Consider the following 27,918-nt stretch of genomic DNA (forward strand, 5'->3'; position numbering starts at 1 on the left):
GTCTAGTGATAAGAAGGATGGAGATAGGGTAGGAGATATGGGGGGTGTGTCTAGAGAGCTATAAGGTAAGGACCCCTAGGGGTGGGTGGGAATTGGGGGTAGGGATGGGGAGCGGAGCGGGGCAGACACAAAATCAGGTGAGAGCAGTGGGAGAGAAAACAATCAGTAAGGTATAATTCAGTGGCAGGAGGCTGGCTAAAGGAGGGTAGCTAAGGGTAAAGTGGAGGATAGGGGAAAATAAAAGGATAAGTGAGGCTAAAGAGAAACAGTCTGGGGATAGGCTCAATGGAAGCCTAGAAAAGTGTAGAGGTGGTGAAGGTGCAGCTTAGAGACAGGTTGATAAGACTAAGGGACTGAGATGTGGTCAGGGCTCAGAAAGGAAAAAGAACCAAGAAGAAGAAAAGAGTCAAGGAGAGCACAAAAAAACAATCAGTAAGGGAGGTAGAAGGAGAAACTAGAATGTCTTTAGGGGGGAGAGAAGAGCACAGGAGGGTGGGAGAAGGGAATGGCAAGTACAAAAGATCACAGATAGATTAAGGGCTAGATAAAGAAGGTAAGGGTCTAGGGAAACAAAGAGGCAGTCTAAGGGATAGGATATTATAATAAACAGGGAGGGGGGGGTTTGCTGCTGGCAGTGACTGGCAAAAGAACAAGGTCAAGAACAAGGTCAAGGGTTTTATTCCAGACTATTCCTGGTACCAAGGAAAGACAAAGATTGGAGACCTATCTTAGACCTATCCATCCTAAACACATATCTACAGGTACCAAAATTCAAGATGCTCACATTACAGCAGCTTCTTCCCATGCTGGGCAAGAAGTCTTGGCTGGTAACATTGGACCTCAAGGAGGCATACCTGCATGTCCCTATCAGACAAGATTGCAGAAGATACCTCAGATTTCTTGCAGGTTCAACCCATTATCAATTCTCTGCATTGCCCTTTGGCTTATCTACTGCGCCCAGAGTGTTTACGAAATGCCTGGCATCAGTAATCACCTTCTGCAGACTACAAGGAATACAAATCTACCCATATCTGGACGACTGCCTGATCCAAGTGGACAGCAAGGACATACTACTGAAACACCTGGCGTTTGTAATAAAACTGTTGAACTTTCTGGGATACACAGTCAACAAAAAGAAATCAAAACTAATACCCTCTCAACAAATAATTTTCCTGGATGCCAGCTTGAATACAACCACCCAGATGGCCTACCTCACGCCAGACAAACAAGGGCAACTGTCTCAATACTTCAGGAAAATGGCAACTTTCACCAGGCTGACTGCAAGGAAAGTCTTGCAGGCTCTGGGATTCATTGCATCTTGCATCCTACTAATCCCATGTGCAAAACTGCATATGAGGAAACTTCAATGGTACCTAAAAAACTTATGGTCTCTACACAGCCACAGCTTGGAAACAATTATACCACTCATTCTATGCCTTCAAAAGGAATTTCTGTGATGGGCCAAGCATGCCAAAGAAAGACAGGTCTCCCTTTCTGTGTACCTCAAGCAACTCAAATCATCACAACAGATGCCTCAGACTACACCTGGGGGAGCACACATGACAGATCAGTGCATTCAGGGAAAATGGTCCCAAAAAGAGAAGCACCTACACATCAACCAAAAGGAAAATGCTAGCCATGCAAAATGCTATTATGACCTTCAAAGACCTACTGCATCCAGGCCAGCTATTGATAAGGACAGACAACACCACAGTGATGTGGTACATAAACAAACAGGGGGGAACTCATTCATACCCCCTGTGCAGGCAAGCCATGACCCTATGGAACACAGCACTGGAATTGCAAATTCAACTACAGGCACAATTCCTGCCAGGGAAGGAATACACACTGGCAGACAGCCTAAGCAGAAATATGACAGATCCACACGAATGGAAGTTGCATCCTCAAGTTTTCACAAAGATAACTCAGGCATGGGGACAGCCAGGCATAGATCTCTTTGCTACCCACAGAAATTACCAGTTGAAAAAAATTTTGTTCAAGGACCTATCATCCACAGGCCTGGAAAGTGGACGCACTTTCTTTCAGTTGGACAACGTTGACAGTCTATGCCTTTCCGCCTCTTCCTCAACTGCCCAAAGTTCTATTAAAACCAGAGCAGAGAGGCCGAAAATGATTCTCATTGCTCCAGACTGGCCAAGACAATACTGGTATCCGCTCCTGAAGAGCCTGACACATTCCCCACCATGGATCCTACCTCTAGTTCCTCTTCTGTTGTCCCAGCACAACTACAAGACCCTTCACAGCCAGCTCAAATCCCTAAATCTAGCTGCATGGAGAATTCCTTGATTTCCCAACAGACCCTCCTCTCCAAGGAGGTGCAGGATGTCATCTTGGAGGCCAGAAGACCTTCTACTAGAAAAGCCTACTCCGCCAAATGGAAACGATTTTGTGCCTGGAATCAAGAAAAGGGGCAGAATCCTTGGGTAATAAATTTACCTCAAATTTTACAGTACCTAGCTGAGATGTTAAACAGTGGACTTTCCTTCTCCTCCATCAAAACCCACGCTTCAGCCATTTCTGCACAATACAACACAGATCCTCCTTTATTCTCTCATCCTCTCTTAAGGCAGTTCCTCAGAGGGGCAAAGAATATAAAACCCCCAAGGAAACCACCAGTCCCTGCTTGGGATCTCAACTTCGTATTGGAAAAGCTGACCCTTCCTCCCTTCGAGCCACAATACTTGTCATGGAAAACAGCCTTCCTTCTGGCTATCACCTCAGCACACAGGGTTTTGGAGCTACAGGCCCTCATGGCTATGCAACCTTTCATCATTTTCCATCAGGACAGAGTTTCCTTACGAACCAACCCTACCTTTATGCCAAAGGTAGTATCCAGTGTAGCTTTGAATCAGACTATCCACTTACCTACCTTTTATCCTAAGCCACAAAACAAAGGGGAAAGACTACTACATTCTTTGGACATTCACAGACAACTTTGTTATTATTTGGACAGGACAAAGCCATTCAGGAAATCCGAGCAACTCTTTGTGTCTTATGCTACAGGTGCACAAGGAAAGGCTATTTCCAAACGGACAGTCTCAAAATGGATAGCCCACTGCATACGCTTTTGTTACTCATTTCCTGGAAAAACTGTGCCTACAAGCATCAGATCCACTCCACCAGGGCCACAGCTACCTCTGCAGCTTTCCTCAGGGGGGGTTCCTACCAAGGACATTTTGGAAGCAGCCACTTGGAGTTCAGTGCACACTTTCTCCAAGCACTATCACCTTCCACTATACTCTAAATCTAGAGCGGGATTTGCCACAGCAGTCTTGCAGGGCATCCTTGCTCCTCCTAGTTCCACTTAGTGCCTGCCACCCCTATTTAGCTTTGGGATTCTTCCCATCTGTAATGACTGCAGCTGTATGCACGATGAACATAGTACAGTTTTGTACCTACCATAAATGTAGATGTTCGAGTGCTCATACAGCTGCAGTCCAGGTTACCCCCCCCCCCTCTGTCCCCTCTTAGGACAGGCTTTATGACAAACACCTTCTCATACAACCTATTTGGGGTATTCTTTTATGGTGTATTTGCTTGCAACTAATGTTTTTTGATTATTCTATATTGCATGATTACATAAATTTATGTTTTGCCTTCCTTCTGGGGGCACCTGACATCTGGGGCAAGAAAAACTGAAGAAGATGGCGTTGGCTGCCTCTTTTATACCCCTGTCGCACTGACGTCAGGGAAGAAGCGACGACAACCGACGCCGGACCTAGACTTTGGAATTCGGCCGACCGAGGACCCGCCTGATAGCAGGATAACCCATCTGTAATGACTGCAGCTGTATGAGCACTCGAACATCTACATTTATGGTAGGTACAAAACTGTACTTTATACCTCATGCGAAAAACAAAAATATGTAGGAAAATAAATAAAATGCATAGTATGAGTTATCTGAAACTCTCAGAATGCATCAATCTCTCATCATCTTCTCTTACTCTATTGTTTGTGAGAACATAGATGTAGCATGGGAGTTGAGCCACTACCATGACAACAAAGCACTCCTGCCCTCTACCTAAACACATTAAAGGCGATATACGCACCCGAATAGCTAATTATTTTGATTATATGCATATAGCACATCACATTATCTCCATGTAGAGGAGAGGATCTAAGCTCATCGTATCTATCTCAGATGCTCGCTAAATGACTAACACAAAAAAAAATTAAATATGACAAAATATAAAAATATCAATCACGATTAATCGTATAAAGGTATATATGGGATGAAAAACATAAATATCACATTAAATAACTTAAACTTAAAACAGCGATACAAAATTATATAAACTAAAATAGAAAACTGTGAGAATGTATAACAAGAAAATGTAAAACTAAGACTAACACATGAAAAACCTGTAAAAAAATCAACAAAAATGTATATATAGATAACCACACACAGACATTATTAAATATGATGGAATACAACTAAATCATGTATGTAAAAGTGGGACAGAGGCCCAAAAGTAGGGACAGTTTTTAAATATTGCTGTTATGAACTTAGAAAGTTGATAGAATAACAGGTTTTCCATTAGCATGAATTTTCTGAAGGATATTAAGTCTGGAACTCAAATGTCTGACATTGTTTTCTAACTGCAATAAGTAATGATTTATCCTTAATTTGCCAGAAACCCAGAAGTATGTGAAAAACAGATAAAAAAATGGCATGCAAAAATCTGTACAGTTGAGGCATTATTGTCTAACTTCAGTCTTTAATGATTTGCCACCACTTTTGCTAAACAATCCCAATTGTATGAAAAACAGACCAAAAATATGAGGTGAAAATCTGTACAGTTGAGAGTATGGGTTGTGTGTATGTGGAAAAGTCCTCAAACACTGCATTTAATAACAACATGCCTTAAACCAGCTTTGTTGATAGGAAGTAAGGAAGCATTTCTTTTTTGGTTTGGAATGTTTTTTAAAGTGTTTTATATACAAAGAAAAGTAAAATAAATACTAGACTTGAGGCAAACATTTGACTAAGTGACAATTAATAAGAATCATATGTACGTGTTTTGACTTGCATACAAATTTGACTTAAGGACCGGCTAAAAAAACGGATCTTGTCCTTAACCCGGGGACTTGCCTGTAAGCACCTCAAAATAAAAGTGAAGATTTCTCTGTTTTGTAAGGATTGATCAGCTCACCACATTAAGGTAAGGGTGGAGAAGGATTTGTAGTTGAAATAAATGTATGGTATTAATATATTACAAGTCAGAGTGGTATTTTCATTTTTGTGAAGTGTTTTTCCTTTGTGGATGATATGATGGGTAAGAAATTGCCAAGTAGAATGGGTTCTTGGTGATGAGGGAGGAAAAAACAAAATAGTATAATTGTAATTGTTTAATTAAGGGTATATACTAGTGAATTCATCAGGGCTGTCAGTCAAGGGATGGAAGCTCTCCGGTTTACTTTGTCTGGTCAGCTGATTGAGAAAGTGAGAGCAAAGAACTCTAGAAAATACCCATTCAGAAAATTTAAAAGAAATGGTAAGGGAAAATAATAAATATATATTTAAATATTTTTAGTTTGGATACATTGTGAGATAGATTGCTGAGGAGCAGATCAGGGGAAAGCATATAGCGAATAAAGGAAAATGGATGGGAAACACTGATCTGTCTTTAAAATTATGAAGAGCGAAGTTAATTGTGTATCTGTTACCAGGTAGAGTTGTTCTAATACAGGTTAGAGTAGTTCTGTGATAGTGAAATTCTTAAATGCCAGTACTACACTACAGGTAATTGATAAGAAAGACGATATAGGTTGGCCAAGTGCATTATAACTAAGTACACCCATATTATTTATATAACTTGGTGGTAGTGATCAATTATGTGATATAGCCAATAACTCTGAGATAATGCACTAGTATTAGCAAAGCTGTGCAAATCTCATAAAAGTTATAGGTTGAGGTACTGTTGCTTCTCAACCCGTTTAATAGAAGGTAAAACAGGCTTTAAAGGCTGGCTAGAAGCAACATTAAGGGAAGAGCTAATAAACTTGAGATAAAGTAGAAAAGTAGTTGAGTGATGGGATAGAAAGACAAAGAAAACTGTTACACTTTATGTCAAGAAGGGAGAGAAAGAAGAATGGGAGAGAAGTAATAGAAACTATCAAGAAGGACTGGAAAAGTGAAAATATTCCATAATAGAAGGGTCAGGATAACAAATGGAGAAAGAGGAATGTCAGAAAGCAAAATATGACCTAAAGAAATAGTGGGAAATGATTTTTGAAAGACAGTTTTATCACTACTATACTTTGATAATTACCTGATTATATAAAATTACTTGCAAAGAAACTAAGGTAACAGAAGATAGAAAAGGAGTATATTGAAACTGAAAGACCCAGAAGTAGGCAAAATAGTCAGTGGGAGAGAGAATATTAGAGGAATTAAGTAAATACTATAAAAAACTATACAGAGGAGATTATGGACAGAAGAAAGAGGTAGACTTAACGTTCAGGTTTAGATTTTTGAAGGAAATAATTTGTCAGTGATCTGATGATGTCTTTTTCTTCCGTTCCTCCATCATCCTGGACATGTTGAGCAGGTCTGTCCTGCTACCTCACGAGTGTAGTAACCGATTGGATCTTCAGCAACTGAGGTTGACCTTGTTGTGAACTCTTCACCTTTCTCTAGATCACCGAATGCAACAAGTTCTTCCCTCTGGTTCCCTGAGAGGGGGAGTCACCCAGGGATGCTATAACACACCCTTGTTCCCTGGGGCTCCTGTACACCTTTTCCCCAACACTGATTCCAAAGTTTCTTCAGAAAGCATCTGTCACAGTCATCCTCATTGTGTTGGGAAGACATAGAATGTTTATATACGGGCTTAAGGAAAGAATGGAGAAAAAGTGGCCACTTGAGAGGACTAAAAAAGACAAGCCCTTAACAATAGAATTGTTAGAATCAAGAACAGAAATAGCCTCAAATAAAAAGCAGATTAGTAGATCTTGTAAAAATTGTAGAAAACTGTAAGGGACAAGCAAGAAGAATTAAGGGGCAATTGAAATAAGTCAGTAAGTATGCAATTCACAATGCAACAGTGATAATGTGTATTGTGCCCCAAAGTATGCAACCACAACTAGAAGTTTTTTTGCATTTTGTCATTGAGATGCCTTAGCCTACCTGATGTATAAAAAGATCTGTCTATTTAAAATGTATCCTGAAACAGATAAAAGACGTTGGATATGCAATAAGAGGGGGAGAGAGAGAAAGCTAAGATCATATTTTTGGGATTGTAACAAGATGATAGAGGGCAGCTGAGGTGGTGCAGTGGTTAGCGTTGTCGACTCTCTGCTGGGGTGCCTTATGTGCAAAGTCTGCACATCCTCTCTACGGTTGCATGGGTTTCCTCCAGGTGCTTTGGTTTCCTCCCACATTCCAAAGACATGCAGTAGGTAGATTTCACACACTAAATTGGCTGTAGGTGCAAGTGTGTGTTACGGATGAACCACCACTGCAGGACTAACCATCCTTGGCTTGAGATGATTGTCAGTGTTGAAATGGCAGAAATGGCACTCTGACCCCAGGTGCAAAATGGGAATAAGGGGTTGAGGATGGATAGAATAAGATGACAAACTGAAGGAAGGACTTGCAGAAATGAGTGGATGATATTAGGGAGAATAAAATTAATTAGCACACTATTTCTTTTGAGTTGAGATTCTGCTTTAAAGCAGCCTAACAGAGCCAGGCATTTATATCTTTATTAATGTGGGTAGGAAAGAAAGCAGTAGCAAAGAACTGGAAATGTAAAGAAACAACCAGCAAAGGTAGAAGTAATGGATCTAAAAAACACTGCCAAAGGAAGACATAACAATATTAATGTAAAAATGATCTATATGGATTATTCATAATGAAATAAGGTAAAAGTAGTGATGTAGCTTGCCCCATCTTTTAAAAAAATGGAAGTATTATGCTGTTGTGCTGATCCTATTCACCTTAGAAGAATGCAGTGACTAGATAGAATTTAAGGGACAGCACTGGTACAAGGATTATATTTCTGTTATGTCAATTGTAAACAGTCTTCTTGTTGAAGTTTCTTTAAAAAAAAATAGGCTGTGCTTAATTGGGCTACCTGGGCAATAAAAGTAAATGGATTTACAAAAGACTGCCTTTGATAAGAACTCAGATTAGCTGTTTTCTTCTCTTGCCAAAGATAAGCAGGCTGAACCTTGGTCATGGAACTGTTTTTTTTTTTTTTTTTTTCGTTATGCAAAGTGTCCGGTTCGACTCTCAGCTAGAGCGCCTTCTGCATGGAGACATGCGTGAATGGGCGTACCTTCATTGAATGTTGTGCGTTAGGGCTGGCAACTCGGTACATAAAAATCAGCTGCCAATCATTAGCGGACCGGAGTTTCGCTGTGGTGACCCCTAACCAGGAAAAGCCGAAAGACACAACAACAACAACAATGTCTGTAGGACTCTGCAGTGACGTGAGTGGTGAGGGCACATTCCACAAGGCAGCAGCATGTTGAGTATATCAAGTAAGAGAAGTACATCACCATTTAGTGTTAAGTCATAGTTAAGGGCATTCTTACATTCCTTATGTTAATGCAGCATCTTCACAAGTGTGTTTCAGGGTTTTTGTTTTTTTTAGCCTAGAGCATTTGCATGGCTTTCACTTTGTAAAATGCATCTATTTCAAAAAATACTACAGGATGACCTGTTAGTCCCACAGCAGGGCATAGTTCGCCAGAGTTGTTTTGAATAGGCTGTTACGACCTTCTGCTATCTTTCAAACATGCAGTAAAGTATTATTGGACATAGTAATCATAAATGATGACCAAGTGGTGATATGCTGACTTTCATACCATTATTGTACAGTTGTGTTAGCAATTACTTTAATAGTATGGATTAGAGAATATAGCATTTAGATTAGATTTGCTTGTACTTTGATGTGACATGTCCTGTTAAGCGACATTGACGCACTTTTGTTTTTCACGAGTCATCACAACTATGTATTTTGTGCGAGTTAGCAGTGCAATGCAGTATTTTTTTTTTTTAATTTTCCCTTCTGTAATGCAACTGTAGAATTTGTATGTGTAAGCTAGAGCCTTGCAAAACCTTTTACTTTTTAGCCTTTTTTTTTTAATTGTGCTTTTTTACAAAAGAATTGAATTGTGGCTTTGTTGTGAATGATTCGATCAAACATAGGGGAACCTGTAGTTTATACTTTTCCATGAATAACTTTAGATGTCTCTGTATATTGTTAGACATTGGTTTTATGATTTTTTTAATTGTGTGTTATGATTGTTTGCTTCATATCCTATGAGGTGCAACCTTCATGTTATTTTGAGACTTCCTTAGGTGATGTTGCAGGGATATTTACCAGCAGAAGCTGGAAGACATGTTCCTCAGTGAAAGTGCCAAAGGTGGCTTGAGCCTGTACAGGCTTTATTGTAGCAGGCACAAGACTGATTTTGTCTACAAGACTTGACCATAGGTGCTGCTGTGGAAGCATTGGCACTAACAAAAGGACTCTGAGGAATGTAAGAATGCCCTTACTTATGGCAACTATAACTGCTGATGCACTTCTGTCAATTATTGTACTCGTAAGATGAGTACTCAGTGAACTGTACCTTTGTATTTATTTTCTTCATAGATATAAAAAACATAAAAAAGCAAAAACAGCTTTTTGTCTAATACCATACTGATACCAAATGAATTGTCATTAGGCTCTGATGTCACCCGTTCTAAATCATTATGGTGGTTCCTGCTGCAGGAGTATGCTCCCTCAGAGATGTATTGCATGCATTAAGTAGGTATAGCTAAATTATGCCTTTTACTGTGTTTTTTTTTTTTTTTCAAATTTTGATGTTCAGTATTTTCTACACTGCCCAGCATTTGCTTCCTTTTATTTAGTGCTTCAGCATTGGTGAAGGATGATACCAGTACTGTTTGATTTGCTCACACTTTCTGCTGTCTTTTAAGGTTTTCTGTAATCAGAGATTCATGTTTTCTGTTAATGCATATTAAGTTTATTCCGTAATGCACAGCTTTTAACTTTAGTTCGAACATTTTGAGGAACTTAAGAATCACACAGTCAGACAAGGGGCTTGATGTAAACTTTTGCACCCAAAACCTCAGCAGCTTTTCCATTGCATTTTGCACTCTAGTCTCCTATTATCCTAATGAAACTGATGTAATTATGTTCAGATAAGTGTATCTCCTCAGTTTTCATGCCACACCAGTGTTACTGGCTTTTTATGCTCTCTATCGAGGTATTACACACTTGCCAGTTGTGGAAGAAATGCATAACAGGTCTATGGGTGTAGATAAACATGGTACAGTATCATAGTGGAGCAACATACCGAAGGCAGTAATCTTCCTTCTACCTTTCATTGAAAGAAGAATGTGGAGTAATGTCCTGTCCTTAGTCACATTCAATTGGCTTCCAAAAAAGGGATGATGCACGTATTTACTTTGCTTTTGCTATTGCAGTTGAGAGAACCCTTTTTCTCCTTCAGGAAAGGCGACAGTCTTGCTGCACTTTTTCCAGTCCATTTGTGACCCAGTTTGATTGTATCAGAGACAGAAACTGCAGCTGTGCTGGTGGACCATACTAAGTGTTCACTTCATGACTTTTTCCTGACCTGCTTTAATACTGATGGGAGGGGAATTGTATTAGTCTATATCTGATAATTTGAAGGTGTAGTATGACATTTAACAGTAAGGAGAAGAGGAATGTTACACTGCACTCGTTGTTTCTGATATTTGAACTTAAAGTGAGCATTTAAAATTTTGTTCCCTGAATTTTGGCTTCTCTGTTAACAGTTGATGAAAAGGTATCCATGTCGGCAGTGCACTCGTTCATTTAGCTGTCCTAACACTCTACGGAAACATACACGCATTACCCATGAGAAGAAATCATACAGTTGCTGGTGAGCTTTACGTACTTTGCTTTACGTACTTTCTTGGGAGCATAGCATGAAAATATATGCATATAAATGTTTTGTTGCGCAGCATTTTATTGCATTGGACCACATCTGTGTATCTGTATGCCATTATTTACTGGATCCTGATGCACACACAAAATGCCTGACCAGGGCATTTCCCTTTTTATTTCTCCTTTCATCATTTCTCAGGCCTGATCATAATATCAAATGATGATGGTGTGAGTTATTTTAAGTAAAAATTTTTTTTTTATGTTTTGGTTTTTGCCACTGAGGAATTGCACATATTTTCTTGAGCTACAGCTAGCAAGAATTAAATGGTCTTTAGATAAATTTCTGTTGTGAGTTTGACATCATTTCCTACAAAAGGTTTGACTATCTGTAATGTGATAGATAACTGCTTCTTAATCACTCCAGAAGTTGCTAAAAGCCATTAGCAAACAGTAATTATATGCCTTTAATGAAAGGACAATTTTCAAAATGAAAATATAGAATTAAATCAACATCTTCTGTCTGGTCTTTTTTTTTTCAGATGTAATTAGCAGATTTTTATATGGAAGATGAAGGTTCCTTTCTGAAATATAAACTAGGTTCTGGAAATTACCCTCACCTTTCATTTATGTAGGTTCTGGAGATGGAAGTGCTAACGGCAAGAACTGTAGCCTGTGTAATGGCTGGAATTTCCTCTTCTGATGTTTCCAACTCAGTTCTGAATTTCCTTTTTTTTCCCTTGTGCTGAGAGATGCACATCTCTTGCTAGTGATTTGTCATAATATTGCATACTGACTAAGAGTATGGGCAGCCTTTGAATGACCCCTTTCTTTTCTACTTTTTTTTCCACATGTTGTTCTTAGTCTTGTCATTTGCAATTTAGAAAGCTCATGCATTTGATTCCTATGCTGCCAGAAAGTTTTGTGCTGATGATGTCACCATATCACTAACCAGGACCTGCACTTAATATTGCCTGCGTTGCTTAAGAAAGAAGCTGGTTATTAAAGTAGTTGTACAAGCCCCAGCACTTCAGCCCTACCACCCTCAGGAGAAGAATTAAAAAGTGCAATGCTTACATCAGCTCCTTGAAAAGGGTAGTCAACGCAAGATCAGCAAAAGGGTCCCTGTCACAATTCTGAGAGATTGCTGGACTAGTAGGAAAAAATGAGGTAGTCTGAGGGCAAATATCAGTCAAAATGTACTGCAGTTTTCTTCTATCAGGTGACTTTGCTAGCTGGAAGTGTCCCCTTAACTAGTGAGAGGTTGACCTTTCATCCTTTATCAGCTAATAAGAGAAGCATGAGAAGTTTACCCCCCAGCAGCCACTTTGTGTGTGTGTGTGTGTGGGGGGGGGGTGCTAGGGTGTTTGCACAGTACCATCTTCATTGCATTGTTCAGAGCGTTATTGCGCCAGGCAAGCCAATGTAATTTGACTCTAGTTTCAAAGACTCTGTTACACCTGAGTTCAGTGACTTCTCCCCAAGCGGTTTCCCATCTAATTCATGTCTTGCTCTAGAGTTAAAAGGAAAAGTTTCCAGCTCCTTTTGCTGGCCTGTCAGAATTTGTTTTCATGGGTGTGAGAACATATCTTTTAAGAAAAAGGGTCTGATACCATCAGCAGGCCCAGCATGGCACTCTTATGACCAAGTTGCACATCTGGTATATACTCTCGTAGTGATGGTGTCCCATCACCCATCAGTGAGGCACTTGCCTGTCGCATGCTTATAACCTTCTGTACCAGGTGAGGTTTTAGTACCCCCCCCCCCTTGCTGGAGCTGGAAGAATAAAAGCGGTTTCCCTATTTTTCTGGGAAGGGGATTTAAGGGATCCACAGTCTTTGACTCAGAGTTATACATGGATAATGAGGACTCCTCCATCTCTTTACATCCTTTTATAGATAACCCCTTCTTTGGGGGCATGCTCAGGATTGTGAGTTTTGTTGTGGATTAAACTCCAGCTCCTCTGCTTTTCCTCAGAAATGTCTCACTTACCTGAATAAAAATGCTGAGGATCCTTGGGTAATCCCCCTGTGCAGCATGCCCTGAAATATTTCTTATTTAGAGCTTGGTAGAATTCAGATTTATCTGTCCCTACTCCAAGGGAAGTGAATGTCATCTGCATGCCCCTGACTATATGATGACTTGCCTACCAAATGTCCCAAGGTAAACCCATACAAGATCTCTTTCATTTAGCATAGATCCCAGAAACTATTGCATCATCTAATAAGGAGGCTAAGAATTTGAACAAGGTGGGCAAGAAGATGTTCTGCCATCTGTGGAGTTATGTATGTTATTTGTCTCAACTCTGTCTAATTCTGTCTGCATTTATGGACCAGTCTTTGGAAAAATTGGATGACCTGCTCTACGACTAGATGTGGACTGTTGAATTTTAATTGTTGTGTTACTGTGGTTTGTGAAGCAGGCTCAGGAATTTGTTATGGTAGATAAGATGGCTTAAGCTCCCTTCCCTTAAGAAGACCTCGGTGGGTCATCCTGGAGTCATTGCTGAGATCTGGTTGAGGGCCTTTAAAAAAATTGGCCAGTGGTTCTACAGCTGGAAACCTTTAGCCACTTTGGTTGTCCCCAATGAAATAGTTTTGCTTGAGAGACTTGGCATTGTCTATAGTTATCTTGGAACAGGCCTGGATTGTACATTGCAGGGACTGTAGAACCCGTTTCTCCTTTTGTAGGAAGGTAGTAATCATCCTTTTCCTACTTTCTTCTTGTCCCAAAGGGAACAAAATACTTCTTTCATGTTGTGGACCTCTGAGACAACATCAGTTAAATCTACTGCATCTGACTAGTGACTTTCCATGGTGTCATTTTCCTGCTGCCACAGAGCATATGGCATGGCCAATATCAGTCATGATAGACTTATTCTAGCACATCATTATCTAGTGTCTATGTAGGAAGTTTTCTACTCTTCCTGTTGTTGGACATCAGTGCAAAGTGTTACCAACTGATGCTCATTATGAGTCACTGCAGCAGTAGCCTTAGCTGTATGGGTTATATACCGCCAAAGATAAAACAGCTGTCTAGGTTTCCAAAGCCTTTGGCTCTCCCCACACATGTGCTAAGGTTGCTGTTAGCTCAACCTCTTAAGGGAGAAAATAGCAGCCTGGGTGCTAAAAATATTCAGTACTTTCTTGCCACCCTCAAGCACTTCTCCTGGGCTTCAGAGGATTGACTGTCAGTTTATTCCATTGCTGGGCAGGTAAGTCCCCTTCAGGGATTTCCTTCCACACATTTTAATATTTTTAAAGTAATTATGCAGAGTCCCTTTAATTATTCCATCAATTTTGCTAATTTTAGTAAATTATTGGAAACTTGTCAGTTGACTGTGTCTGGACTGTTTTATTAGGATTTTGCTATAAATAGACATTATTTCTGAGGAAAAAGTGTGCTAGATTTGTTAATATTTGTGCATTTTATCAATAGTTGTGTATTTTTATTGGAGTTACTGTTTTACAAAGGAAGTATAAGTGTTCTGATGCTTGCCTATACTATAGTGACAACCTGCTTACTGACTCCTTCCAGTTGTGCTTACAGGATTTTAGGCTTCATTCCGTGTAGTAACATGGAACAACTTACTGGTGCCTTGGTACCTTCTCCTGTACCTAGGAAAAAGAAAACTGTATGGGAACTCTTGCTAGCATGGCAGGGTCAGTCAGTGCCTCATCCACTGGTGACTGAATCTGAAGCAGCCATTAATTGATTCTTCAGACCATTCAGTACTTTCTTTGGAGCCCTCTGATGTAGTCTATCCAGCCACCATGAGCTGGGAGTTGTCGTTTGAGGCTGTGAGGATGCCTTTAACGTGCATGGGAGACCACTTTCTTTGGGCACGGGAGTTTCATTGAGGAGTCCATCCCTATGTAGCCAGTTGGAGAGACTTGTTCCTTGGGATATGTGGTACCATCTGTGAGTCGTTCCCTTTCTTGGGATGTTGCTAAAAAAAGAAACAAAATGTAAAAACATTTTTCGGCTGACAGTTTGATAAGAAAAAGTTTATTACCTTAGCAAAACGTTTATGGCATGCATTAAAACCTCTTGAAAATTACTATAATTTTTTTTTTTTTGGGGGGGGGGGTAATCTCCCATAGTTTGATGTTTGTCAGGTGAAAATGATGGAGATAGGGACCGGGCATCTTCTTTTTTTTTTTTTTCTTCCTACCCATACCCTAGATTCTGATTCTGAAGAACATTTTTCCTATTAATCTCCCACTGAAAATGTTTCTTTTTTCTGAAGCTCTTTCTATAATGAACAATGGTTCAGTAGGAACAAGTTGAAATTCCATCATCTTTGAGGAAATAATGTGATATGGTGCAAGTGGATATTCGACTACCCACCCACTCCTCCCTCATTTGTCAGCCTTGGAGGATGTTTTTGATGTTGCCTGCAATATGCCGGACAGTCTGTCTTTAGTTACTAAAAAAGCTGACAGACAAGTTCTTCGGTCTTAAAATGATTTGTTTTCTCTTCCCATATCTTACTCTACAGCTGTCTGTATTTCTACCCCAGCTGCTAATAAATATCTTAATACTAATCCTTCTCCTATAGATAATGATGAAAAACTTTTGACAGATTTAGTAAGAAAATGTGTTCTTTGACTACGTTAGCCTTCAGAATTCTGAGTCATCTGTCTTGTATGTTAAAATATACATTGGCTTGTTTTGACAATGTGAGCGAATTTTCTACCTCCTCACCCTGTTCAGAAAGTAGGTCCTATCTGAGTTTTGCAATTGCTTCTGTTTCACAAGTGGCTAAACATTCTTTGAAGAGAGTGTACAACTCTGCTGACAGCAGCTTATGTTACTGTGATGGGATGTTTTGCTTGGGACGTAGTCAGAAGTTTTCTAAAGATGATAAATCTGAAATCTTGAATTCTCATTTGGATAAGGAGGTTCTGTTGGGCCTTCTGCTACCCAAGTACTCAGACAATTTGTTGAAAAAGGGAGGGTGATTCAGAGGGTTCAGAATTTTCAGCCTTCCCTCTCTAAGTCTACATAAAACACATCTTTTTGTTTGTTTCCAAAAAGCAAAACAAGCAAGCCCAGCAAAACTCTGTCATAAAGAGTCCTAGGAAATTTAGCAGGAAGGATCTTGTGTGAAAGGAACCATCCAAAAAAAGACAGTCCAGCAGTAATGAATGACTGTTAGCAACATCCCCCCACCACACACACTAAAATCTGTCCCAGACCCTGGTTCTTCACCTTCCACTCTGGCAAAAGATTGTGCCAGACATGTGGGTTCTAGGAGTTGTACAGGAGGGGTAGAGATGGCAGTGGGAATCCTCCCTTATCCTTCAAATCAGATTTCCCTATGTACTCCAGTCATCAGTCATAGCTTGCACTGGGGATTATGACGCCAGTGCCACTACAGCAGTGGGGCAAACAGTTTTATTCAAGAAGAATTATTCTGGTACCCAAAAAAGAACCCTGTTGGAGACTAGTGCTCAACTTAGCCTTTCTCAGCCTGTTTGTAAAAGTTCCAAAGCTCAAAATGTCAGTTACCTCTTATTCCTCATTTTAGTTTTCTGGTAACACTAGACATACTTACCATCACATTCCCATTGTCACATATTTCAGAAGGTTTTTTGGGTGTGTACTGCTCCAAGGGTGTTTACAAAGTGTCTAGCTCTGGTGATGGTCTGTTGCAAATTGCACATCATCCACATATTTCCTTACATAGTGTACATATCTTTCCAGACTATTTTGTTTTTTTCCAAGTGTCAGGAGTCCCTTCCATGGGTAAGAATTTGCTAATGGACATAGGTTTTTAGATCAGCAGTCAAAAGTCCTTTTTGATTCCTTCTCACAGGATTGTGTTTCTAGGATACTGTTCAGATTCCTCCATGCAAAAGGAATTCACAACCCAAGAGAAAGTAGACATGTATCTAAACATTTTCCTGAGTTTCTCCCATCAATTCCAGACTTCAGCAAAAGAAATTTGGCAAACATTCTCACCCACTGGACTTTAAGATTTGATTTTTGTGAAGAGAGAGCTTCTTTGTTGAGTATACCATATTTCTCTGAATCCAGTTCTACCATTTTCTCTCACATTGTCTGATGAAACCGTGACAACAGATGCATTAGATTTTCCATGAAGTGCTGTATCGGTGGGGGTGGGGGTAAAAATGTAAGGCCTTTGGAGCAAATGAGACAGGTCAACGCAAATGTGAAAAAGATGTTAGCTGTGTCGATGCTATAAAATCTTTTCACATTCTGTGATCCCCAGGACCTTTGCTGGTGTTTACAGACACCACAGTGATATGGTACATAAGCAGGGAGGCTCCAGATCTTATCCTCTGTGCAGGCTGCCTCTGGCAGCTTGGGAGGTCACAGTTCAACATAGTTTAACTCTCCAAGCATCCTACATTCTCTCAGAGCCAAATGTAGTGGCAGACAAGCTGAGTAGGACCAGGACAGAACCTCACAAATGCAAGTTGAATGAAAAGTCTTCCAGGAATTGAACCAGTTGTGGGAAACTTTATGCTATATAGCTATGTGTCTCCTCTCACAATAGACAATAAGGTCTGATCCAGGATTCCTTGCAAGCAGGCTTGCAAAACAGATTCATTTTCATTCCTGTGTACAGGAGTGTTTCTGAATGCGTTTCCATCCTTTTCACTGACATCACTCACTTCTGGCCCAGACAACAGTGGTTCTCTCTTAAATGGAACTGACCATGTGCAGTTACCACAAGCTTCCTTACATTGATTGGGGTGTATCAAAATTCCCATCTTGTGTGAGTAGATCCAGTCTGAAACATCTACAGACTGCCTAGATTATTCCCTTTAGGCACATTTTATCTGAAGATATGAGGCAAATAAACCTACTAATAGGAAGTATTAAGTTAGTAAATGGAAGAGACTTGCTAGTTAAACAGGTTTTCTTTTGGTGTTTCTCTACCACTGGTTTTGCAGTATTTGTGTGAGTTACTATCCTTTGGCCTGTCTTACTCTTCTGTAAAGGTTCATTTGTCAGATATATGAGTGCATCTAGCCATGGATTTTCCTCATTCTTCTCAGACTTTAGTCATATTCTCCTTGAAAGGGGTTTTGGATCATCTAAGACCACTTAGGGAATGGATGACACCTTCTTGGGATCATAACTTTGTGCTGAAAGAGTTAATTCTGCCTCCCTTTGAACCAACTCATCAGGCTCAGTTGTGGTTCAGTACTTGGTAGACTGAGTTACTTGATGCTCTGACCTCTGCAAGATGAGTATCTGAGTCGCAATCTCTCATGGTGGGTGAACCCTATTTTAGTATTCCATAGAGACAGGTTTAGCTTAAGGGTAAACTCCTCATTCATGCCAAAAGAAGTTTCAGAGTTTACTTTGAATCAAGTTATCAATCTGCCTGTATTCTTTCCTGAACAAACAAAAAAATGAGGAGAATGGAATCTACATACTCTGGATGTGCACAGACAACTGAAGTATTATCTTGACAGAGGTAAGTGCTTTAGGAAAACGGAAGAGCTGTTTATCTCCTATGAAGGGACAAAGAAAGGACAACCCTTGTCAAAATAGACTCTTTCCAAATGTCTGTCCCTTGCTATTTTTTTTGTTATTCCCACCACAATAAAACACTTCTAGGCAGGACAAGGCACACACTACAAGAGCCCAGTCTTCTTTGATTGCATATTGGAAAGGGGTGGGCTTAAGAAGCACTTTTAAGACCTTACTTGGTCCTCTCTACATACCTTTACAAAACACTACAAACTGGATTCTGTCTCCAGGTGTAGAACAGGCTTTGCTAGAAGCATTCTCCAGGGGCTTTTGGATTGTAATCCTTCCTTCCTCCAAGCTGTATAAGCTATGATTATCTGTCTGTATAGAGAAGGCTAATACAGCAGTGATTTATAATGAACATAATATAGTTGTGTAAGTGCATTTGACATAACACAGTGGGTGTTCAATTAAATCACTGCAGTAGTAGCTGCACCCTCCTTCCACCCCCCTTTTGTATATAGTTTTTCGGTGATAAAATTGAGTGCTCCTGTCTTTACATTGTTCTCAGGACAGTAGCATCTGTTTTTTTTTTTCAGTTGGCTAGAAAGTCCTGGAGATTTCTGGTGCTCATGCTGCTGTTTTCACCCTTAGGAGCCTGAGCTAACAGCAGCCTTGGGGCATGTGTGGAGGGAGCCAAAGACTTTGAAATACTGACCAGCTGTGTTATATCCTTGGCAGGATACAACTCCTATAGCTAAGGCTACTGCAGAAGTGGTTTAATGAAATGTCTATTACTGTGATAAGTGAACTTGCACAATTGTACTGTCTTTCATTTATTCCGAGATTCTTTACAAAGATACTAGCAGTGGTGGTAAAAACTATGTAGAAGGAACTTGGTTCCCAGTCTGGGCAGATGTCTCTTGGTTATCCCATCGAAGGACTTTCCCGGAAGTGTCTATGGCTTGTGCAGTCTCTTTGTTATTGGCCCTGATGTTTTCAGAAGCGCAGTTATCTGCTTTCACTACTTAGAGGATTGCCTTAACTGGAACCGAATTGGACACATCAGTGGCTCTTATTTCTACCTGTTGAATGGGCTTAGGAGAGGACTTGCAGGCACGCTTCAGTGCCCCAGAGATGGCTACTTTTGCTCTGCTCTCTGCAGCCCACATGTGCTTTGAAGTTAAAATGAAATGACTTCTATTAATTTGTCAATTCTCCTTCAATTTCCTGTTTCGTTTATGTTGGACATAAAGCATAATTTAAATTTAGTTTCTCAGCAATAAGTTATAACAAGAGTAATGATTACATTAGAGTCACAGAGATTGAACATATAGATATTTATTCTGTCATTCTGCTGGAGGAGTGGGTCCAGACAGCATCAGCACATGAATTGGACCAGGAGAGTGGTCTTTGGTGGTGGTGTGGATTTGTCTACCTTCATTGCTGTCATGAATACAAGAAATGCCACCTCAGAGTTACAGAAGTTTAAGGCAAAGCAGTTGTATGACTGAAAGCAACCCATTCATTGGTCCACTTCCAGTAAGCATCTTTGAATTCCACGTCGCTGATGTAGATGGCAGTGTGACCAAGTTGGAACAACAGTTGGAATTTTTGATGAAGCAAACTTACCCTCCTAATCAAGAAACTTTAATTTAGAAAGCTGGGGTTGGATGAATGATAATCAGATATTTGGAGTCAAAGGAGGAGTTGGGGAAGAAATTTGATTTCTTTTCTGTAGTCTTGGCTTTTAGCAGTGTTTGCCTTTTTGTCATCTGCCTTAGCCATTGAACCTGTCCATTGCATACCAGGGCACAAAATTCTGTGAATTGCAAGCCTTTTTAGGAGGCATTGGTCATTTTTTTTGTTTGTTTCATTTCAGGGCAAGGACTTGATCCTGTGCAAAGCCTAAAGTGAAATTTCCTTCAGTGGCTAGCTCTGTCAGATTTGACAGCAGCTATTCCATCAAGAGTTCTGTGCAGTAAGAAGATTTTGGCCCATGCTCCATCTCCTGACACTGAATATGATAAATGTTTCCCAGTATTACCCCCACCAGGCTTTAGGTCCAGCAAAAGAACCAGAATTGTACAATGCACAGTCTTTGTCAGATATGAGGGTGTTTCATCATCAGCTACTGGTAACAGTATAGAAGGACAAGAGGTGATGTTCCACAATGCCCAAACAGCAGAAGGTAGAACATCAAAGAACAGCTGCAGAACCAAATGAGTTGCAAACTTAATCTAGTCATCTCTTAAGTTGACAATATGACTGTGATGTTCCTTGAATGGCCTGTATTTTATGGCATTCTTCCATAGTGAGGAGCACATACGCCTACTTTCCTTTTGCCCAAATATACTTCCTAATGTGTTTTCTTAATCTTTCTGCAGTGACTGTTTAAATATATATATTTTAGAACAACCAGTATCTGGAACAGTAAATATCCTTCCATGTCACTATTGCAGAATTCATGACCTAAGGGAACCCATGCCAAGGATAGCTCAATGTCTGGCCAGTATACCAAAGACTTTAGCACTTATAGGCACCGTAAATCGCACACATGTTCCCCCCACAAGACATAGGGCATATGGACTTGCATACTCAGAACTTCTTGCTGCCAGTCCAAGTGCCGTCACTGAATGTCTGTTTGAATGCCATTCTGCTGTGCTGGTTACCAAGCCATGTTTCAGATAAGTGCCCCTTTGGGATTTCTTCTTAACTTTCTTTTTTAGTGCTGTTGGATTTATGTCATCCAGAAAAGGAAAATGTCCGTGCGAGTCAGATTCCCCATAAAGACCGCCACAACCATTATCTTTTCTGTTTGGGTGCTTCCCAAGACTGTATGCAGTGTTCCGTTTCCCAGGCTTTTGTATCTTAGACCATATGCAATTGTCTGTGCTCTTTATTTATTATTGCAAATCAACATCTTAAGCTGTTGACTCAAGGTGCTGTGTCATAGTCTTCCCATCCCGAGGGTCAGTCAAGGAAAAGGCCAAAAATCTCAGATCTGATATGGCTGCTGGCCACCCTCCTTGGACATCTCTCTGAAGACTAGAGAAAGCCAGAGGATCATCTGGTGATTGCCTTGGCTTACTCTGCTGCAGCACCATCAGATGCCAGCATGTATCTGACTACTTGAGCCTTTACAAACGTCTATTCCAGACATTGAGGGAGAACCTTGGCTGGTTATATCCAAAGGACCAGGGGGTATTCCACAGATCTTAGGGTGGAGATCCCTACTGTGAGTGTCTGCAAGGGTGTTTCTTGCAGATGTCCCTCAGAAAAACAAACAGAAAACCAAGCACACTTTCCCTGTAGTTAAGGATCCCCAACATGAATGGCAGGATTTTACTCTGGGAATATTTAATGCTTTAATGGCTTTAAAGCCACCTTAAGGGGTGTCTGTGCCTGCCTATCCCTGATCTTTCATTCCTCTTAAAAGACTGAGGGAAGTAGACTCCTCAGATGATCTGGATTCTGGAGAAGAGTCCCTTGCTTTACTATTCTCAAATCCCTTCCCCCTTGGACTATAGTTCAAAAGAATATGATTCTGTTATTGTAGATTCCCCTTTGGAAGAACTGTAATTTTTGGATACTGTAACCTGTATGATGGAATATTTTTAAGTGGGATTGCTCTTGAGTCTCTGATATTCAGAAAAGTTATTATAATCTCCTCCAGATGAAGTCTCCTATGTGTTTTGCTGTTCCCCAGCCCTGGCTGCCCTCCTGGATAACTTTTCAGCCGCTTCTCAGCCCCCTGTTCCCAAGAAACCTGATTTTACAAGGTGCCTGACAAATGTAAATTTCTTTATAATTACTCATCATTCATGACTTCTGTAATGTCTGTCTGTTCTGACAAGTCCTCCAAGTTGTTTTCTACCAAGCTGCTTCCTTCAGGTAAAGATAGCAGGGTCATGGAGAGGCTAGGCAAAAAGGTTTGTACTACTGACATTTTATCCTTTTGGGACATCAACTTCTAGACTCAAATGACCAGGTATGTTTTGGCCTTCTTTTCCCAGGTTTCTAAAGTGGTTTCTCACATTCCTGACTCTGAGGGGAAGGCTTCTGCCCTTTCCCTGATGAGCTCTACCTCTCCAGTTGCTCGCCACTCTTATCAAATGCAACTGATGCCTGCTTCATGGCTGCTGCCTTTGGTTCTGTTATGAGCAGTTACTCTTGGCTTCGTCTTGAGGCTTTGCCTTATGGCATTAAGGACAAACCTTTGGATGCTGTTTTAGATCATAAAAATCTTTTGGTGCTGCTGCTTAACTTTTCACGTCTGTCGAGGATAAAGGTAAAACCATGCAGGAGTTGAAGCATATTTTTGTTTTTCCTGTTCCTAAGTTTCAGAGGAAGTACCCCTCCAAATCATCTTTTGATTACAGGTAATCTTGCTCTTCACCCAAGGGAAAAAAGGGTTCTAGGCATGTCCCTCTGCAGAACCTTCTGAAATCCCTACTTCCTAGAAACCAGCTTTTCAAGGTAAACCATGTTCCATTTGACAGTTTGCTTCCCTGTTCCCATAGCCAGGTTCCCTTATCCCTCTTTTTTTTCCCTGTCTCCTTCAGATTGGTTAAAGATCACAACAGACTCTTGGGTTCTGTCCGTCATACCACCAGGGATATTTCATAGTTTGGAAATCCCTTCCTCCCTTTTAGGCATCCCTCAAGCTCCTGGCCAACAACTTCCTCTTTTCCTAGAGATGTTCCACTGTTTTTTGGCTCAAGGCATCAATCAAGCTGTGCCTCCTGCCCGAGGTAGGGAGGGGTTTTGATTTTAGAATGTTTTTGGTTCCCAGAAAGGAGGGTACTTGGAGACCAATTCTGGCCCTTTCCCAGCTCCACACCTTTCTCAAGATTCCTTCTTTTCAGATGTCTGTCCAGGCTTTTTTCCCCACTTCTACCCCAGGCCTTTCTGGTCTCTCTGAATCTCAAGGATGTTTACCTTTGTATCCGCATCCGTCCCCCTTTCAGGAAAGTTTTACATTTCTGTTCTTCTTCCTTGCATTTCCAGATGTGCTTCTATTCCCATGTTGCAGTATTCACAACCTTCGGGTTTATCCTCTGCTTAGCTACATGAACGTCTAGCCAGTATACAAAAGATTTAGTCACTGCAAGGTAAGTGGGACATCTGATGTTGGCCGTAGGGTGCGTGAGCCTAAAAAGTGACGTCTGCATGTACCTTTTCTTAGAAATTTTCTGCCTCCCGCCAGTTGAATTTAAGCTGTTCCTGCCATCTCTGCTGTCAGCTCTTCATATCCCGTTGAGGCCATTTTCTTTTCTTTTTAGGTCACTGCATGCCTGCTTAGGTTCATGTCATCCAGGAAAGGAAAGTGTAAGTGTAGATATCAGATCTGCCATACGGGCACCCACAACCTCTGCCTTTTCTATTTAGGGCCCAACCATGACCATAAAACCTATGAGATTTGACAGGCCTTCATTCCTAAGACTCTCTGCAGCTGTCTGCATGCTGTAAACATCTAATTAGAAAACCAGCATCTTAAACTTCTGGCTCTGGCGATGGAAGTGCCATCTGGTCAAACCCTGAGCCACCAAAAAAAGATGGCCAAAGATGTTCTTCGTGTTTCACTGTTGCAGTCATTACGTTTGGGTAATCTGCTGGCAGGTTGCCGTCAGTTGGCCTAATTAACAAAGTCTTGGGTCCTGCTTTGGTTGCTGTCCCTACTTCCATGATGTCAGGTCGTCAGGGATATAAAACATGCAGCTGACGCCATTACATCAGTCTTTCTTGCCGCACAGTGCCCGAAGCAGAAGCAGTTCGCAAGTGCTGGTCGGCCGACTCCTGAAATTTTCGTTTTTGAGTTTCAGAACCAAAGTCTTCAACTAAAAAGCTAAGTACCCCGTTGGGGAAACTTTTTCTTACTCCTTACTGATGTCAGTAAAAGTTAATAATTGTATTACTTGTGGGAAGCAAATACCTCATAAGGATTTCCATTTGTACTGTATTCCTTGCCTAGGCCCTGAACACTACGTACCTTGCTGTCGGTTTTGTGCTTTATTTAATCAACGCACTGTCCGTCGTCGGCACATTTTTGCTTCTAAATATTTCGGTTCTCGATTTAATTATCCAGAAATGATGTCTGTTAGCCGTCCGACTACTGTAATACCGAAAAAACGCAAAGAAAAAGACAGAGACAGGCCGTTAAGGTCCAAAACTGCCAACAAAGCTTCTCCTAAGCCAGTCGCCAGTTCGCTGGTACTCAGTGAGGTGCTTTTGCAGCCCCTGATACCCGCTACTTCTGATTCGCAGGCCTCTACTGAAACCCATTCAGAGTCCGGTATGCAGCGAGATGCTTCATCTATGGTACCCGTGGATGTCTCTACCTTGGATGGGTCTGGAGCCGCTGTGCAGGCACCGGCTTCTGAAGGTGTAGTCAGGCCTACAGATTTGTAAATTAAACTGACACCACCTTCAATTTTAAGGTCAAAATCTCGATCTCTGTCTAAAAAACAGACCCCCAGTCCGCATGTTCAGGCCCCTATGCCTAAAAAACAAATGATCAAAATGGCTGAAGATTTAATTACTCTAATCAGGGGTAGTCAAACCCCCCCCCCCCTTTCTAAGAGACCTAGGGCTGAACTTGACTATGAATCTTCTGAACAGGACTCTGTTTCTTCTGACTCTTCTAATGAACAGGGTTTGTCCATACCTACTTATGAGGACTTTGATGCAGAGGATTCCATTCCTTCTGCTTTTCCCCCTGAGGATTTTTCCTTTGGGGAAACTTTACATACCTTAAGGGAGCATTTCCACTGGGAAAGTCAGGATTTTTCTGAATCCAAAAAGACGCTTAGGGATTTCCTCCTCCTTCCTTCAGCATAGGCCTTTGGCTATACCTGCTGTACTAGACATTGTTGATGTGTTTTCAGAATCCAGTATGGCTCCCGATTCCCTGCCTCCGGCCCCTTGTAAGCCAGACAGAGATACTACAGGGTTCCTGACTCCCACAAATTCCTTTTCAAAAATCCTGTTGCAGACCCTGAAACCATTTCTCAGGGGCCCTAGGGCATTAAGGCTTCTACTGCTAAAAATCCAACCCCTTCTGATAGAGAATCCAGGATACTGGATAGATGGGGTAAAAAGGTTTACATTTCTACAACCTTGGCAATCCTGGCTTGAAACTGTCTATTCCAAATGCTAAAATATCAACAGCATATCATGGGACTGCTTAAACAGAAAATGATGTTGATTTCTGACTGTGTGGAAAATAAGGATTTACAGGATTTATTGCATTCAGCTGAACAAGTTGGAAAACATACTTTGCAATGTGGTTTTGATTCCTTGGAGGCCTCTTGCAGGGCTGCTGCTACTGGGTCTGTGATTAGAAGGCATGCTTGGCTTAAGGAACACTCTCTTCCTGATCATGTTAAAGCAAAATTGATGGATGCTTCTTTGCAGCAGGACCATCTGTTTGGCAATAAGGGGCTGAAGAAGTTCTAAAAAAGATGGAAGATAAAGCTAAATCTATGCAAACTGTTAAAGATTTCTTACAAGTACAACCTCCAAGATTTAGTAGGCACTGGCTTACTAAGAACTGGTTCTTTCCAGTTCCTTCCAGAGCTACTCAAGCGAAACCCAGACATTCCAAAAGCACCAGGTTTCAATCCCAAGGGACTTTCAGAACTAAGCAATGGGGTGCCTCTTCTTCCAAATCTGGAAACAAGACACCTCCCTATTGTAAACAGTCTCAATGACTTTCCTTTACAATTACCAAGCACTTACCTCTTAGCCGCCCCTTTCGGGGAAAACTGGCTCTTCATTCAAAAAACTGGCAACTTATAACCCAAGACAAATGGGTTTTAAATAGTGTCCCAGGGATACAGATTTCATTTCCACACGTTGGCAACTTCAGACGGGATGGCCAGACCTGCCCCCAAATCAGTGGGCAGAGGCTCAGAAACAAGTACTTTCCCTCCTACACATGGATGCAATTCAACTAGTACCAGACGAGGAAAGGGGACAAGGTTTCTGTTCCAGACTTTTCCTGGTAACCAGAAGAGACAAATCATGACGTCCAATTCTAGACCTGTCTACTCTAAACACCTTTCTGGACATTCCAAAATTCAAGATGCTGACTCTTCACCAGATGTTCATCGTGCATACAGCTGCAGTCATAACAGATGAGTTCTCCTGCCATCAGGCGGGTCCTCGGTCGGCCGAATTCCAAAGTCTAGGTCCGGCATCGGTTGTCGTCGCTTCTTCCCTGACGTCAGTGCGACAGGGGTATAAAGGAACCAGCCAACGCCATTTTCTTCAGTCTTTCTTGCCGCGCGGTGCCCGAAGCAGGAGCAGTTCGCAAGTGCCGGTCGGCCAGCTCCTGAGATTACGAAAATTTGGAAACCGAAGTCTTCTTGAAAGCTAGGTACCCCGTTGGGGAAACTTTTCTTGCCTTAGACCGATGTCAGACAAAGTTAATAATTGTATTTCTTGTGGGAAGCAAATACTGCATAAGGATTTCCATTCCCTGTGTATACCTTGTTTAGGCCCAGACCACGACTACTCGGTCTGTCACTTTTGTGCTACATTCAACAAACGCACCATTAAGCGTAGGGCGGAGTTCGCCCAGCATTATTTTGGCAAAGCATTTAACTGTATCGTCGGATACTCCGACTCCAGTTTTGTCTAAAAAACGCAAAGATAAGTCCCGACACACGAGGTCCGCGGCCTCTGCCGACACCACGCCAAAGCAGACTACACATGGCCCGGTTCTCAGCGAGGTGCCTATGCAGCCCCTGACTACCGACGACACTTCTTTGGCGGTGTCTCCTGTGCCCGAGGTCGCAGGCTCCTCGGCCCACACCCCGACTACAGATTCCGAAGCCACTCTTGGCGTTGAAACTCAGAATGTGGACAGGTCCACCTCTACTCAAGGTGTCTTCAGACCTTTCTCTTCTTTCTCCATCAAGGCTTTCACTAAGTCTAAAGCAACCATGCACTCTGAGACAAGCTACACAGGGCCCATCTCCAGGCCCCATGCCTAAGAAACAGATGCTTAAAATGGCTGAGGATTTGATTACTCTTATCAGAGGTTCTCAGCCCCCACCGGACAAAAGGCCCAGAGTGGAGGAAGATTCCCCCTCCTCTGATCAGGGCTCCATTATTTCAGAGCACTCTGATGGATCAGGAACATTCTTACTCCCCTTTTGAAGACTCTGATGCGGAGGAGTCCATCCCTTCTGTATCCCCCCCTGAGGATTACTCATTTGGGGAAACTTTGCATACCTTAAGGGAACACTTCCACTGGGAAGGCCAAGATTATTCAGATTCCAAGAAAAGGCTTAGGGAATTTCTCTTGCTACCACAGCACAGGCCTCTGGCTATACCTCCTGTCTTGGACATCCTTGATTTTGTTTACTCGGAGGCCTGCCTTAACCCGGACTCACTACCTCCAGCTCCAGTTAAGCCTGACCGGTACTACAGGGTTCCTGACTCACACCAATTTCTATACAAAAGCCATGCTGCTGACCCAGAAACCATCTCACAGGGCCCCAAGGGAGCCTCCACTGCTAAAAATCCATTACCTTCCGAGAGATTTCCCGAA

The 27,918-nt window shown here is 41.4% G+C and overlaps 1 protein-coding gene across 1 annotated transcript in view; it reads left to right on the top strand.

Annotated features, from left to right (window-relative positions):
• ZNF592 (zinc finger protein 592) overlaps positions 1–27,918 on the top strand; it is a 1,193,995-nt gene that overhangs the window by 692,749 nt on the left and 473,328 nt on the right. The window contains exon 6 of the mRNA XM_044077837.1: positions 10,799–10,905. Coding sequence (XP_043933772.1) covers positions 10,799–10,905 — 107 coding nt within the window. The remainder of the gene's footprint in view (positions 1–10,798; positions 10,906–27,918) is intronic.

The sequence above is a fragment of the Protopterus annectens genome, chromosome 7.part0 (genome assembly GCF_019279795.1).
Source record: "Protopterus annectens isolate FY-2018-M chromosome 7.part0, PAN1.0, whole genome shotgun sequence".
Taxonomy (NCBI): domain Eukaryota; kingdom Metazoa; phylum Chordata; order Ceratodontiformes; family Protopteridae; genus Protopterus; species Protopterus annectens.